The sequence below is a fragment of the Nyctereutes procyonoides genome, unplaced genomic scaffold, assembly GCF_905146905.1.
Source record: "Nyctereutes procyonoides isolate TBG_1078 unplaced genomic scaffold, NYPRO_anot_genome, whole genome shotgun sequence".
In the NCBI taxonomy this organism is placed as follows: Eukaryota; Metazoa; Chordata; class Mammalia; order Carnivora; family Canidae; genus Nyctereutes; species Nyctereutes procyonoides.
Window position 1 is genome coordinate 38,818,747 of NW_026575020.1, and position 16,256 is coordinate 38,835,002.

General features: G+C 50.4%; 1 protein-coding gene across 3 annotated transcripts in view; it reads right to left on the reverse strand.

Moving 5' to 3' along the window:
• Positions 1-16,256, reverse strand: part of MVB12B (multivesicular body subunit 12B) — a 186,355-nt gene that overhangs the window by 20,592 nt on the left and 149,507 nt on the right. For all 3 annotated transcript variants that reach the window (XM_055325016.1, XM_055325034.1, XM_055325025.1), the window contains exons 8-9: positions 3,808-3,863; positions 1,270-1,329 (exon numbers count right to left, since the gene is read on the reverse strand). In XM_055325016.1, the coding sequence (XP_055180991.1) occupies positions 1,270-1,329; positions 3,808-3,863 (116 nt within the window). The remainder of the gene's footprint in view (positions 1-1,269; positions 1,330-3,807; positions 3,864-16,256) is intronic.

Below are 16,256 nucleotides of genomic sequence, written 5' to 3' on the forward strand. Positions count from 1 at the left end.
ACTGTTCCTGAAAACCTAGGAGATACATTCTCCTATTATCCTAGCTTTAAACAGAGAGAGGACGATTTGCCCCTAGTCAGCATGGAGCTGAGTTGGACATCAGTCCATATGACCTTGTCCATCCTAAAGGGGCCACAGGCTGTGCCCCTGGCTTTACCCCTGCAGCTGCAATACGCCACTCCCAAAGGCCTTTTACACATACGCCACCCCACTTAGGACCCCACGTGAAGGCTGTCTGTAGAACCATCTATGGCTACCTTGCTTTGGAGAAGGGCTGACACAGAGCTCCATGGGCATGAGGATCTCTAATGTAGGAGCCGGCCACTCTTTCTCCCACATCCCCCACCCCTGAAACCTACAGATGACAATCAGGTTGGTTTTTATGATTTACTGAAATCAAAGACAAAGGGGGACTTTTTTGTCTTGTTTTTTGCTATGACAGGTTTAGAAATTTGTTGTACTACATTGATTCAATTTTCCTTGATTTCAGCCATCTTTCAATAATGCAACCTGCTTCTGCTGGCTGGGTATAAAGGAGAAAACCCAGAGGAACTGAGAATATTGAAATGGTTCTACCATTTCCATCTTTGAGACAAATGTTCCTCTCAGAGGAGAGCCAGTTGCAAGCATGTGACTGCTTAACAGCCGTCTATACATGAAAGACAGCACACAGATGCTAATGCTGTCTTATGAAACAGGCAAGACATGGATGGGTCTGACCTCCAGTTTTGTCCCAATCTCTCAGCTCTTGTTCCTCAGAATTGTCACATGTACCCCAGTCTTGGGTTTCTTTCTGTTTTATTAGGAAAACATCCCAACTATGTTGAACCAGGCTGCCAAATGGGGTCTGGCTTACCGGGTACAACGGAACGAATCCTGATCCTGGCTCTAAATTGTGAAGAGGTTCCTCGGACGTGTCCCCAAACCCCTACTGGTGGCAAATAATAAAGCAGAGAAGGGAGGGAAAGGAGATTTCATGTCCAGCCCCCAATTGCCACCTTTTAAAAACAGGGGCATGTTAAAACCTGGTTTTCAGATAACACAAGGAGGTGTTGGTCATAACTATCTTGAAGCAATAGAGACATTAAAAGTGAGTTTCTTTTTCTCATGCATAAATTTGAGTGACATGGAAGTGTTTTCCTCAGAGGGGCACCCCACAGCTAGGTCCTCCCCATTCCTGGGACAGAGCCCTACAGGGGGGACCGGAGACCCCATGGTGAGCAAGCAGGCCCAGGCCCCGCCTGCCCCAACTCTGGGCAGCTTGCTTACCTCTTTTTCAATTTCTGCCAGAGATTTGATGGTGATTCCCAAGAGATCAAAGGGCTGCATCTGCAAATACGGATCAAGTCATTCTTTTAAAGGGCTGGAAAATGCTATTTCACATTTGCTTTTATGCAAAACAATTGTGACACCTCAAACTACCCTATGTGATCTAGCATTTTCTCTGCCCTCTTTCAACGGAAACCCACCAGTGCAAGTCTATAGTGATTACAAACAACATGAGCATACATTCCAGAGAACCTGGCTGATAGCAGGGCTGGTCCCTTCTGTTGGGGATGCCTGCTGAGTCATCTGTCAGTGGCAGCACCCAGGAGGGTCACAGCCCTCCTGAGAGACAGTGACAGTCACTACTGATAACTTCTGTCTTTCCTTTCTCCCTGCCTTGCTCTTTCTGCAGCTCCAGGGACAGAAGAGCACGAGACTTCGCCACAAGCCATCCTGACTGCTGCATCTGTATGGTAGAATGGGTCTAAGGAATTCTAGGAGGGAATTCTAGGTCTTTGAAAATGCAAGGTGAATGAAAAAACTGCCCATCAATTATCATTTGAGAACTCAATGGTGGTGAAAAATGGTATCACTGCATTTTAATGGGTGTTTCTATGATTTCATGACGATGGGAGCCTTCTCTGCAAATGCTGGCTTTTCCACAGACAGCAGGAGAAATGAAATACCCATGGTAATAAGTCAGCTGGAGGCCAAGAGAGGCCTGGGCTGGATGCACAGTGAGACGTTAAGAGGGCAGTGGGCACCCTGTCCTTCCGGCCCTTGCTCTGAGCCCTCTCTGGGCACCTCAGCATTCTATATTCCTGAGAGAGGCCAGCAACTGGCAGCTGTGGATAAACAGGTGAAACTGGGTCCTGGAAAACCCGCAGGTGCTCATGGTTCTGAGCCGCAGCCCAGAGGTTGGGGCAGAGCTACAGCCCGAGCTGAGCCAGCAGGGGTTTCCTGTAAGGTGTGGTAGAAAGGCCAGCTCCCCAGTCCATGGGCCTGAATTCAAAAGAGGGCAGCTGTGAGTTAAATCACCTCATCATTTCCTCTCTAGCTCAGAGCAGTGTGGCTGGGCTCTCTCTCCTGGCCTGGCTGCCGGGAAGGTTGAACGGGAGAAGCATGTGGAGGTACCCAGCACCAGACTTGGCCTGAGCTGCCCGCCTCCAGCACTTGCTGAGTCGGCACTGGTGGGCAGCAAGCAGCACATTTGCGAGGGCGATCTTGGGACAGGGCCACCAAATTAGACACTCAGCTCCCAGGGCTGCTCTGCCAGTAGCCACAAAACAGTCTGGCTCTCCTGCTGCCAGCCCGAGTGGCGAGAATGGGGCTGCTTGCCCGTGATCCAGCAGAGGTCCAGCTGTTGCATCATTAGGCTCTAACTGCCCCACTAAACTTTCCCGATTGGAGCTGGTGCGCAGGACAGAACAGCCTCTGGGGGGGTGGGGAGCAGAGGGAGCAGGGCGGGAAAGGCGCCAGCGTCACCATGGCAACACGGCCAAGTGGCATCGGCTGAAGTTACTCATGCTCCGTGTGTCACGTCACAAGCATTTTTCAAGATTAAGCTGCTTACCAGAAGGGTTCAGAGGAGGCCTATTATATTTCATGGAAATGGAAACTACAGAGCAGGTCAAATCGCAAGCCGGGTGGTTTTAAGCCGGATCCAAGAAATACACTAAAAGATTCTTTAGCTGGTGCCCAAACTGGGGCCCTCACGGGGTATTAGCTACTCAAAACAAACTTCTGCAAAAAGGATAAAAAACACTCAGAAACAAGTCTTTCGAGCCAGCATGGACCAGGCCTCAATCGCTGGGGAGGTGGGGGCAGGTGCCATCTGAGAGAGGGTCCCTGTAGTGCCAGGTGGGGTCTGCAGCACCAGCCCACAGCCCCCAAGGCTGTGATGGTGGGCACCCCTCATGGTCTGGTTCTAGCCTTTAGGCCCAGCCAGCTCATCAAGTCCCTGTGTCATCACAGGTAGCTCAGGGGCCCTGGCTGGCTGGTGCGTGTCCTGGGGTCCCTGTGGGCCTGAGGCGACTGGGCAACCACCGCTGTGGGCATGCTCACTAGCAGGCCAGCCCTGCCTTTCGGAGGCCTCCCTCCAGAGCAGAGAGTGCGGTTATCACAGAATCCAGCAAATACAATGAAAAAAAAAATGAAGCAGCCTTCTTTCTGCGAGATGTGGTCATGGTTAAAAACAACAACAACAAAATTCATAAGTTGAACTTGGAAGCCAAGAACATTCACAACCAGTGAAGTTCAGCCCAATTTACTGTCACATTGGAAACAAAACAGCTCTGGGATGGCTGAATCTGAGTCTGCTAGTGTGTCTCTCTCCCTCCCCGTCCCTATCCCTGCTCTTCTGTTGCTCCTTGAGCACCTACTGTGTGCAGCGTTAGCTGGAAGGGACCAGAGAAGAAGCCCTGTCACAGGGACAACATGAGGGCAGGGGTGTGAGGGCCGCCAGGAGAGCCCTGTGTGCTGAGCAGAGGGAGCGCAGGCTGGCAGTGGCAGAAAGAGAGGGCCATCATGCATAACACTTACACTTTCTGGAACGCAAGAAAACTTCTCTGAAATCATAAAAGGTACACCATCCATTGCTGTAAAAGAACAGGAGAGAAAACGGCATTGAGACACCAGTGATGTTCAGTGACTGGGGATGGTGACAGTAACAAGTTGACATGAGCAGAGGCACTATGCTTGCACCCAGGACATGCACCTGCTGGTGGAGGCCAATGCCTAGCATGTCCCCTGAGCACCACACAGAAGTGCACACAGAGCCATGGGGGCAGAGAAGCATCTAGAGCCTCCCCTTGGAGTCTGGCCTCTGACCTGTAAGGGGTGGGAGCTATTGGGGCTGGCAGCAGGACAGATGTGCATGCAGGTGGGGAGATGGGATGGGACAGAGCTGTGCTCTGGGAGGTGGGCAGGGAGCACGGTCATAGATATTCTCTTGGCTGGGAATGACACTGTATCCCAGGCTGCTGGCCCCACAGGAAAGGTCTAGGTTGGAAAAGAGAGTGACTTTGGAGTCAGAAAAACTAGGTTTGAATCCTGGCTGGGTGTTGGTGAGTTTAAGTTACATTTAAAAGGAGGATGGTAGGGGGGCACCTGGGTGGCTCAGGTCATGATCTCCGGGTCCTGGGATGGAACAAAAAGAGGAGAATGACAGGGCTGGTAAGAAGGGGTGTGCATGAGCCAGAAGTGGGTGGGGCAGCAGCACGGCCACCACGGTTCACTCTCCGTCTCCTAGTCCGAGGTTTTGCAGCTAACTCAAGGCGCCAGTCTGCTCATTTTAACAGGACACTGGAGGAAGATGGGAATGGGTCCCTGGAGAACGAAAACACCAGGGTGGAGGGTGCAGTTCCATTCCCACAGCCCTGAGGGAGGTAGTCTTCTGGCTCATCCTGGGTCCTGCCTTAGGAGGACCGGGGGAAGGCCTGGTGATACGGTTCTCTGGGAGGTGATGTTCTCTGCTTCCCCCAACATCTAAGATGGGAACTTCTCTGGTATACAAATGGCAGACAGTTTCTTTCAGTCCTAAGAAAGAAGCATCGCAGAAACAGAAAGAAAAGCAGGAGAAAAGACAAAGAGAAGATGTTTGGGACAAATCCACTCTGATCAGCAAGATGAGCCAAATGGCTCATTTTAAGAACTGTTCATAACGTATTTCAGGGAAGGGAAAATGAAGCCGCCTCTGGTAAATCTGAAGTAAAGGAAATAGCACAGCCGGCCCCAGCTGCTGCCCTGGAAGTCTCCTTTCTTTGGAAGGCTGCTGCCCAAGGCCTGGCCCTGGGCTCGGACAGAGACACCCTTGGCCTTCTCCCATCTTTGGGCCCCCAGGGCCAGGAAGTGTGACACCTTTCCAGAAAGGACAGAGTAGGGGAGGACATGGTGATCTTTTACAGTATGTCACACGTTCAGACATATGAGTGACACTGGGGCATGTGTACCTGTGTCCTCATGGATGGCTGGGAAAACCCATCTGTGAACAGACGACCCTTTAAAGACCACAAGCTTTCTAGATAGGGACAGGATGGGGTCCTACCCGAGATCCAAAAAGAGGCCATGCTCCCTTCCCAGCGATTGCCACCATCTCCCCAGCTCAGGGTGTGAGCCAAGGCCTATAGCCACGGCACTCTGAGGTCTGACCCCTGACCCCATGACCCTTCCTGTGCCATGGAGACGTGCAGGCATGTACCACTCAGCACCTGCCATCATTTCACAGATCAGGGCCTGCTGAGGGCACACAGGTAGTAAGCCAGAACTCCAAATCCCTTGGCCCTTCTATTGGGTATAAATGGAATTTCTGAGAACAAATCTGCCTCTTCCAGACCAGGACCTTATGAGGTTTCGATGAGCATTATCACGTCCTCCTGAAGCCTCCAGGTGTCCCTTCTACCAGCTCCTTCTGATCAGAACTACTGGCCAGGAGGTGGGTGTGTACTGGAATAGTCCAGTCATAACTGCCACAACCGTCTCCCCAAACCCGCTCTTCCCTGGGCCTTCTCACTCACTGGTCAGGCGCCACCCTGCTCCTGGCCATCCCGAGTCAAGAGCTGGAAGCCATGCCTACTTTGCCTCTCCTTTAAATCCCCCAAGTCCACCGCTGTCACCTGGCAGGGCCATGTCACTCTTTGTTCTCCGTACACACATCTGCACACACACACCTTTCCCACGTCTCTCTGCCTGCTAGACAGATGGCAGGGCCCCCAGCAGAGCTCCCTTTGCACACCCCTGTATTGTACTCAGGAAGCACCTGACCAAATGCTTGGTGAGTAGCTTTCAGCTAGTGCATCTTCAGCATGCACCCCCAACCTGAGCACCCCTGATCACTCATTCACTAGGCTTTCTGCGTTAAAGACGATAGGTCAAGAACTCCCCCTCGCTGCTGACAGTGCTTCCATCTGAATGTCAGTGGATGTTTGGAGAAGGGGAAGTAGGGTGACCTTCCACAGCCTAACCACCCCCTGGAAATGAGAGGCGTGGGGAGCAGTGAGAGCAGGAGTGAGGCAGAGGTGGCTCCTGTTCAGCCCAAGGCCGGCAGCCACACCAGAACCCCACACAGAGGGATTCCCAAGATGGGGGTCCTCCCTGGCATGTAAGGACTTGCAACCACTTCACCAAATGCCCTTTCCCCTCCTACCCCTGATGCTGACACCTGGCTGCTCACCTCCAGTTCCTTCCTCCACTACCTCATTCCTCAGGTGAAGTTCTCACTCCCAGACCTGGAGAATGGTGGAGGTGTGTTGGGGGCCAAGGACCAATCCCCCATATGAACAAGCAAGGTATTTGGCAAAGGCATGCCTTCTGGCCCTTGGGTAGGGTCAAAGGCAACTTCTTCACAGAGCAACTTCTTGAGGAGGCTGAAGATAGAAGACCAGAAGCGACATCCTCACCGGCCTACACCAAAGGCAGCCCTTTGGGAGGGAAGAAAGTACCCTCAAGACGGTGAGAAGAGGCAGCAGTGGCCTCAGGGTGGCCTTTGAGGCTATGCTGGCCTGGCTCAGCTGATGGGGTTCAGCAGCAGAGGCAATGGGGGGAAGACCACTCAGATCCAGTCTGACCCTCAAAGGATGCTGCCTGGTAAAGGGAGGGAGATGGGAACTTTGGGATAAATTTCTGCTTTCTCTTAGGGTTCATGATGGAAAGATGAACACAGTCTGATCCTTTTCATGTTCTCTTAGAAAAGAGACACAGGAGGCTGTGTGAGGGTGACAGCGACTGCTGTCACAAAAGAGGGGAGGCCCCTGGCCCACAAATGGTGGTGTCCATTTGGACCTACGTGAAGTGGGAGGAGTGTCACGGTACGTGACTGTGCTACAATCCCGGTGTGAGATGAGGGAGCTGCCATCTTGGTCTTCTCTGGGCTTGAGTATCAGTTCAGTGCAGGGAGCAGTTCTCGAGGGTCCTCCCATGTGGCCTATAGGGAGTCCCAGGATGGTGGAGGATCTAAAGTCCCCAGGAAATGGGAGGAAGCCATCAGGCCTGATGCTCCAGGAAGGGGTCATCCTGTCCATTTTTGTTCACCATCATCCCCTGCCTGGCACACTAGAACCCAGCACCGTACCAGCACATGGAGAAGTGCAGTAAGGTGGGGGCCCTGGTCCAAATAAGACTCGAAGGTAAGCGTAATCACGTGTCTGCCCATATTCTCATAGCTGCCACAGGGTGAGGGCTAGATGCACGGTTCCTTTCTCTGGGGAAGACGAAAGGGAGGATGAGCAGAGCTGGCCAAGCAGGGTCCCAGCAGAGGTCATGTGTTGGGGTGCTAGGGAGGGATCTGGTGTGTTGGGTGGAAAGTGATCCGTGGGACTGCTGAATCCCCTTCTAATTTCAAAACATCCTTTTCTACTCTCTTTATCTGGGAAGCCATTCTATATTTTAAAATATCTAGAGATTTGCCAAACATAATTCTTAAAATCAATGGCACACATTTTTCATGTGTTCTGCAGGAGTGTTCATAAATCATCTCCATCCTGGCTTCTCATGGGGGGAGCCACATTTACTTCCTTCCTCTCTCTCTCCCCTGGCTGAAGCCAGTATTTTGTCTTCACTATTCTTTAGCGCTCCAAGTTGTGACACTCGCTCTAGCCTTCAGTATATTGCTGATTCTACTCAGAGGGATGTGTGCAGGGGAGCCAGAGGAAGAGCCATGAGTGAGGGGTCCTTGCTATCACAGAGTGATTTTCATCTCCCCACCTACCCTCCCCCTGGGGTTCACATGGGGGATCCCAGATGGACACCGCCAGACTAGTCCATGGTCATAACCCAGAAGCAGGGACAGTGCGTGTCCTTTCCTCACTGGCACCAAAGGTGGCATTCCCGGGGCATGCATCAGTCCGCTCTCCAAGTCCTTCAGCTCCCAGTGTGACATGACAAAGGCCACCCCCAAATCTGGGAGCTGTTCCCGAGGCCCAGTTCCACAAAAGAGAGAGGACAGAAAACCCACATTTGCTGGGTGCGTGCTAGATAATGGACATGTGTCAAGTCACTTAAGCCTCAACGTGATCACTTGCAGGTTATACTCAAGGAAGCCGAGGCTTAGAGCAGTCAGGTAGCTTGATGGAGCCAGGAGTCCAGATAGTGGGGGAGGGGGCGCTGCAGTAGGTGTGGTGGGAGGGCCTGGGAGGCCTGGCAGCTCAACAGCCTGGGCCTTACCTCCCACTCAGGGGGCATGGGCATGTGGCCCGGCAGGCTGCCCCACCACCCTGAGCCTCAGCTACCCCGTCTGTGAAATGGAGAGAAGATGGAGCTCCCGGGAGGCTGGTGTGAGGGTGGCAGCAATTGCTGACAAGAGAGAGGAGGCCCCTGGCCCACAAATGGTGGTGTCCTTTCGGACCTAAAGCCATGTCTAGGCACGCTTCCTTTCAGTACTAGGACACTTTTTCCTCTTTTTTAAAAAATTTTCTTTTTGGTGGCAGTTTTAACAAAACGCTGATCCACGGCACAGAGCAGCGTATAGCAGATGAGAGCAAGGATGTGCTGTGGGCTCCGTAGTGCAATTAGCATTCTCCTAAACAAACGAGCTTCAACAGAGCTGTAATTAAGCAGGCCTGTAATTAAGTATATGCCCTTTATCATAACGATCATGCTTAAAAATGGCATGATGCATGGAGCTCTGTTATTAATGCTGTAATCCCAAACTGAAGTGCGAGTACATAGAAATCAGTGTGTCAGGCCTGTCACCAGAGTGTTTGTAAAATACATTAAAGAAAAAACCCAGGAAACAATGAGCTCATTCAACTGTTCTTTTTACAATCAGGCACTACAAGTCAAGAGGATTGTGAATGCTTACAGAATCTGCAAGGTTTAAACAAATAAAGCTCTAATCTGCTACTGTATTAATACCACCCCCGATTTTAAAGAAAGAGAAGAGGGGGGTGGATTTCCTTTTTTTCTCAACTGACCGGAATACCTGACTTTGCTGTTCTTGGGGAAGTAGTTCAATTTGCATGCTGTATTTGTTTGGACATAAAATTGGACTCCTGCTGGCAGAGACAGCCCTGCCACAAATCTGTAGGAATTCTGCTGGCAATGGGATAGGGTTATAGTTCCTGCATCTTTCTTTCGTGTGGGAACTATCATTTTACTTGCCAAGGCGGTCCCCTCAGAGCCCCGCCTTATTTTTCAGACTTCTCCGGGCTCTGCTCAAACCCACCACTGACTAATCCCCACGGGCTCCAGACCCCGGGCCACCCACTGCCTCCGGATACCCACAGTTGCTCCAAGCTGCCAACCCCTTCCTTCATGGACATCTCAATGAGGAAGCACTCCAATCAACACATGTATTAATTTCCACATGCTTGATAAAGAGTCTTAAAATCATGTGGCAAAAACATGTGATACTAAAACAAAAAGTCTCCATTACCAGCATCTCAACTGTCATCTGCTTATAGCTGTCATGTGGTGTTATGTGAACTGGAGTCATGGCACCTCGAAAGTACTCACAGAGATAGATGGTGGTGAATGATGTGGCTTTATTGGCAGGTAGTCACTTTCAGAATAAAGTTAAATGCAGCTGGAATGGAGGGAAGCCTTTAACCCTGGCTACCTGCTTGTAAATAATCAGCAACCTGAACCTCTCTTCTCTCCTGTCCCGTGGCTTCAAAAGGCCTTTACAATTTGTGATGGGAAAGATGCCAACAACCTTAAGATCTCAAGGCCTCAAGACCTCAAGGCCATTGCTCAAAACTCATTTGCAAACCAAAACACCAAGCCTGATTTGCTTTCTCAGTGATTTCACTTTGGGGATATTCCTTGGAAGATATTTGTAGGTATCTCCAAGACTGTCTGCTCGGTGACATTCCAATTGAGTCCACACCAGGCCAACAACTTTCTTCTGGATCCCCAAAGTAATTTGTTCTGCCAGTTATTCAAAGGCCAGAAAATAGACTTAGCAGCCACAGTAACCTCCCAAGGCTGTCAGTACTGTGGGGAGGAGGGAGTGGGCACCAGAGTCAGACGCACATGAGCCCCGACCTGGCTTCAGCCACTTGCTGGCCCTGGGGCTTCGGGCAAGTCACTCACCTGGGTTGGGAATTGCACCTGTCAAGGGATATCCATGGCCACTCCGCAGCACGAGCGGGCCGAGGGGATGAGCCTGCAGAGGAGTGCGGGCTGAGCACAGCCGAACCTGCGGCAGGCACTCAGCACGTGGTAGTTACGGGCGATTGGCAGACACCAAGCAGGCACTGCTCCTCAGAGGTGTGATTCAGGCCGGATCCACCCTTGACTTGGGACAAGTGTTTAATCTCTCTGTGCCTCTCTTTCCTCAACTGTAGAAGGAAGGAAATAATCCTACCTGGATTGCTGTGATGTTTAAAGGGGGGTAAGAACATAAAGCCCCTGGTCACTCCCTGCTCACTCTCACCATAATCATGCCCTTCCAGAGAAGTAGATCCTTTCTAGTTTTAACTAGAATAAACAGCAGGTGGAGAGCCAATGAAGGTTTGCTGCTATTAGGAGCAACCACATGCCTCTGGAACACAGCTGTGGCCTAAACAAGCAGTTTAATCCACAGCCAGTCCTGGATGGAGGCAAAGTCTTGATATAGGACAGGCCTGGCCTCTAGCTGCTCAAGGGTCTGTGTGGCTGGTGGAATGTCAGGTACCATCACCTGCTGGCAGGGCCTGGCCACATGGGCACGAGGGTCTGCCTCCTCTTAGAGGCCCTTCATGGTCTCCTCAAGACTAACATGCAGGCAGGGTCTGACGGACGAGTTTTCAACTTTAGGATGGTGCAAAAGTGATACACACTCAGTAGAAGCCGTACTTCAAATTTTGAATTTTGATCTTTCCCTGAGCTACTGATGAGCCACTGTACGATCCTTTCTCTTGGCACAGGGCAGTGGCAGCTCCTAGGCAGCCAGGTGACCACGAGGGTCGACAGCACATCCAGTGACAGCCATTCTGTCCCCGGATAGCCATCCGGGGGACATCCGGGGTTTTTCATTTTCAGTACAGTATTCAGTAGATTACAAGAGACATTCAATATGTTAGCATAAAACAGCTTTTGTTAGGTGATTTTGCTCAACTGTAACTGGTTCTGGGTACGTCTAAGGTAGGCTAGGCTAGGCTATGATGCTTGGTAGGTTAGGTGCAGTAGATGCATTTTCAACCTATGATGGGTTTGTTGGGACATACACCCATAGTGAAAAGAGGAAGATCAGTATATTTTTAAGTCGTAATTTTTTACCCCCCTCAACAAAGGAATACACTTCCTAAACAAACAATTCCAACAGTACAGCTAAGTTAAAGTGAATCCAGAGTCCTGATCCCAGACTCTGCTCAGGGCTAGCCCTGGATGTGGTCTATGCACAGTTCCTGGGGACAGTCCCCAGCCTGTTGCTATGCATGTACAGATGTGTTTGCATATATGGAAGAAATATAGAATTTTGCTTTGTATGTCTGTCCTTTTCACAAAAATAATATCACAGCACAACTGTTCTGCAATTTGCTTTTTTTTTTTTTTTTCCCAGTAACTATCAGAGAGTTCCCGGCTGGTAGCTATAGATGTATCTCAATATTTTTTTTAATTTTTTTTTATTTATTTATGATAGTCAGAGAGAGAGAGAGAGAGAGAGAGAGAGAGAGAGAGAGAGGCAGAGACACAGGCAGAGGGAGAAGCAGGCTCCATGCACCGGGAGCCCGACGTGGGATTCGATCCCGGGTCTCCAGGATCGCGCCCTGGGCCAAAGGCAGGTGCCAAACCACTGCGCCACCCAGGGATCCCTGTATCTCAATATTTTTAACAGCTGAACAGAAGTAAGAGTAGAGAGACAACCAATGACCAGCTGATAAGGAGCCCTGTCTCCCATTTTAAGTAGCCTGTGAGCCATGGTTTTTGAGCTGGAGAGAGACATGTTCATGTTTATATTTTAGGAATGGCTCCCTGGCTGTGGAGAGAAGCATGGATTAGAGGGAGTGAGGCTGGAGGCAGGACCACCAGCGAGGAGGTTCTGGTAGTCAATCAGGTGAGGGATGCTGGTGGTGGTGTTGAGGACTGTGACAGTAAGAATGGAGAAGAGGGGACAGATGGAGGGGTATTTAGATGTACTTGGCAAGTTGTTGCGGTAGTGGAAGGGGGAGGAGCAGAGGGAAGAGGCAAGGGTGAGTGTGAGATTCTGGCTTAACCATCGAGAGAACGGAGGCTGGGGGAGAAGTATGGGGTAAGCCGGTGGGGTCCCTTGGCTATGTTGGGTTTGAGGGGCTTGTGAGACATCCCAGAGGAGACAGATAGTGGTTAACATGGTTGGGACATTTTGAGCAAAATGCACAATTAGTTGGTAAGGACCACCCGGATGGAAATACAGAAGTGAGGTGGCCTGGGAGGATTTGGGGCTTCCAGCCTGCTAGTGATGGAGGCATGAGAGAAGGTGAGCAGCTCTGGGAAGAACAGGTGAGAGCAGGCCCAGGACAGGGTGGTGAGGAATGTTAACATCTGATGCTCGTGCTGAGGAAGAGAAGTCAGCCAAACGACGGGAAGAAGATTCAAGCGTGCTCTGTGATGCTGGATCAATACTGGAGGTGTTGGTATAAGCTTGGTTTTAACAAGCAGATATAGATACATGAACACATAGGTATGTATGTGTTCACACACACACACACACATATGCATGTGTACACCCACATACACAAATGGTCATAGATTTCTATCTATCTGCTGATGGCCCAGAAGCCATGAGCACACCTAGTGTCCAAATTTGTGGGTTCTAGTATTCTCCTCTGAAAGAAACAAGGGCTTTTTACAGAAATGGCTGATGGGGGGGGGCAGGCAGGGAAGGAACAACCCTGGGACATGTTGTTGCACCAGAAAGTAAGACATCCTCAAAGAATCCTCAAAGAATACTGGGAACTCAGCAGAAGTACCCAGGAGCCAACTCGAAGGGGCACCCGCTAGCTAATATGGAACAATTTGAGTGTCCAAATAAATAACAACAATAATGAATTAGAATCAGCCTCCCCTCCCCTCCCAGTCCACACCAACATGCATACACCTGGGATAAGGGGAAGCTCTTCCTTAAAATAAAATGCCAATACATATTGAAGGAATGATGGACTTATAAAAATCAATGGGTAATTTGATGAGGAATGAACTATTTCCATAGTCCCGAAGTGTTTCCCACTAAAGACATTATTAATTACAAAAAAAGAAATAGTAACTTTACAGTAAGGAAACCTGGCAAGCAGCACGGTAAGCAGGTGACCCGAGCTGGGTCATGCCAACAGCACAAACTTCCGGATAGGATGTGCGTAGGACACAGTTAACAGTTGACACAGTGACCGTGACGAGGAAGAGAGCTGGCCTTGAGGCCCATGGGCCTGTCAGCACTTGCAGCTGGGTGTCTTCATGTGAGGGTGAGGGGCTGGGCTAGACTCAGCTGGTGCTGATTGGTGACTTTCTTTTCTTAAAGATTTATTTATTTTAGAGAGAAAGAGAGCTTAAGCAGGGGTTAGGGCAGAGGGGAAGGCAGAGAATCTCCAGCAGACTGCCTGCTGAGTGAGGAGCCCAACACAACACGGGGGTTGATCCCAGGACCACAGATTATGACCAGAGCCCAAGTCAAGAGTCAGATGCTTAACCGACTGAGCCACCCAGGAACCCCCTGATCTATGACTTTCAAAAACTGCCTGCTGCTTGCCTGCTGTTCCTCCCCCAGGAGGTTCTGATTTCCTTGGTCTGAGCCATGGCCCCAGGCATCAGTAGCTTTTCAAGGCTCCCAGAGGATTCTCAGGTGTGATTAGGTTAGAGTAGCCCTGGGCTAGGTGAGGTCTAAAATCCCTCCTAGCTGGACATTTTTCTGTCTCAGAACCCTCGTATTAAGTATGTGCTGGCGGGGCACACAGGTGGCTCAGTGGTTGAGCGTCTGCCTTCGCTCAGGGTGTGATCCCAGGTTCTGGGATCGAGTCCCACATCGGGCTCCCCTCGGGAAACCTGCTTCTCTATCTACCTGTGTTTCTGCCTCTGTGTCTCGCATGAATAAATTAGTAAAATCTTAAAAATGTACTGGTGATCTGACACCTTTGTGAAGCCCCAGAGATGCAATTTCCAAACCCATTGTAGGTAACGGCTGGTTTCTAGCTGACTTCTCTAGCCCTCCTATGGGTTCTACTCATAAAACCTTCTGAGAAGCAACAATCACAAAGGGTAATAGTAGGTTCTGGTCAAATGCCTCCCTGTCCTGGCGGCCAAGGAGCAGGGAGAGAAGGGGTCCCAGGCTTCTGTATGTCTGAAGCCAGTCCTGACCCACCACCTCCTGGAGAGTGCCGTAGCGGGGCATGTCTGGGGGAAGAGGGGCATGCCAGGGTGTGTAAACCTCCGAATGGCCCTGTGAGGTGTTGCCACAGCCACTATGAAGTGCAGAAGGGAAGGGACCTGTTGGGGCCACCAATGCTGGCAAGTGACAGAGCTGGTGTAGAGAGGGAGATATTCCAGGTCCACTGCCTTCCCACTGTATGGAGGATGAGGTGGCGATGCCTTCCTCCAAGGAATGAAAAGGTCCTCTACAGATGGCAGCAGAAGAGCCTAATGGAGAAGAGTGAGAAAGCGGATGGAAGGTGTGTGGAGAGGGAAGGTGTCTGGGAGCCACCACCTGCAGCGTTTCTGGGCACTCTCCCAGGAACATGCTCATGGCCAGGACAAATACACCCGCTTCAGAGGTCTCAGCAATTCATTTTCTTATTTCCTTTTCTTCCTTCCTTCCTTTCTTTCATTCAAGATTTTATTTGAGACAGAGAGAGAACAAGTAAGGGGAGGGGCATAGGGAAAAGCATACTCCCCCCTGAGCAGGGAGCCCAATGCAGGGTTCAATCCCAGGACCCTGGGATCACGACCTGAGCTGAAGGCAGACACTTCATTGACTGAGCTACCCAGACACCCGGCAGTTCATTTTCAAATGTCATAATTCCATAACCAGCAAATAAGCTTTTAATTGTCTAACTGCTCAAGTACTTTATCAATAGGATGGTAGACTTGAGTATCACCCAAACGGGAACAGCAGAACCTCATTATACATTTTATTTAAGATTTGAAGACAGACTGCTTACCAGCTAAAGAAAAATGGTACAAAAAAAAAAAAGAAGAAAAATGGTACAAAACGTAACAGCACAGAGTTCTTCTGACCTTGACCAGTGGGATTAAATTCCCCAGGACCTTGGGGATGGCTCAGCGGTTTAGCACCGCCTTCAGCCCAGGGCGTGATCCTGGAGACCCAGGATCAAGTTCCACATCAGGCTCCCTGCATGGAGCCTGCTTCTCCCTCTGCCCCCCCCCCCCTCTCTCTCTTTCTCTCTGTCTCTCATGAATGAATAAATAAAATCTTAAAAAAAAAAATTTCCCAGGACATGAACCTGGTCATCCCCCCAGTGCATAAGAGAAGCTTAGACAAGTGTCTTGGAGCTAAGGAGGGGGGCGGCCACCAGAGGCTGCCTGAACCGGCCCCAGGCTTCAGCCTCTCTGTGCTGCCAAGTGGTTCCAAGAGACCAGGTACAGTGACAGGCAGGTAAAGACCAAATAAAACGGGACCTCCAAGAGAAGTCTGACAGCAATCTAAACCCAACTTATGTTTGTGTAAGACTGCGTTGCTCGTGTGCATTCAAACGAGGTCATAACTTAACAATTCAACTTAATTTGAAGAGGAAAAAAAGGCATTTTTATGTCTTGTATCTTTCTTGATTTTACAGAAAGCTGAAATACTGAACTTCCTGGTTCAAAGCCAAAGGCCTAGCCATCGTTCCCCTCATGTAGCTGGACCTGTAAGATCCACCTAAGATCTGGTTGAGGTGGGCAGGTGCTGCCGATCCCCATGGCTGGGCATAGAATGCCTCAGGCCTGGAGTTGGGGCAGGGCAGAGGAGCACACACACTGGACCTCCACAGCACGGCGTTTCCAAACTGCATCGTTTTCAAGAAACTCTGCTCTGGGAAATAGCTTCTCTCACAAGCAGCCTGTCACCTTGTGAGAGTGGACACAGCTCCAGTGGACAAGCTCTC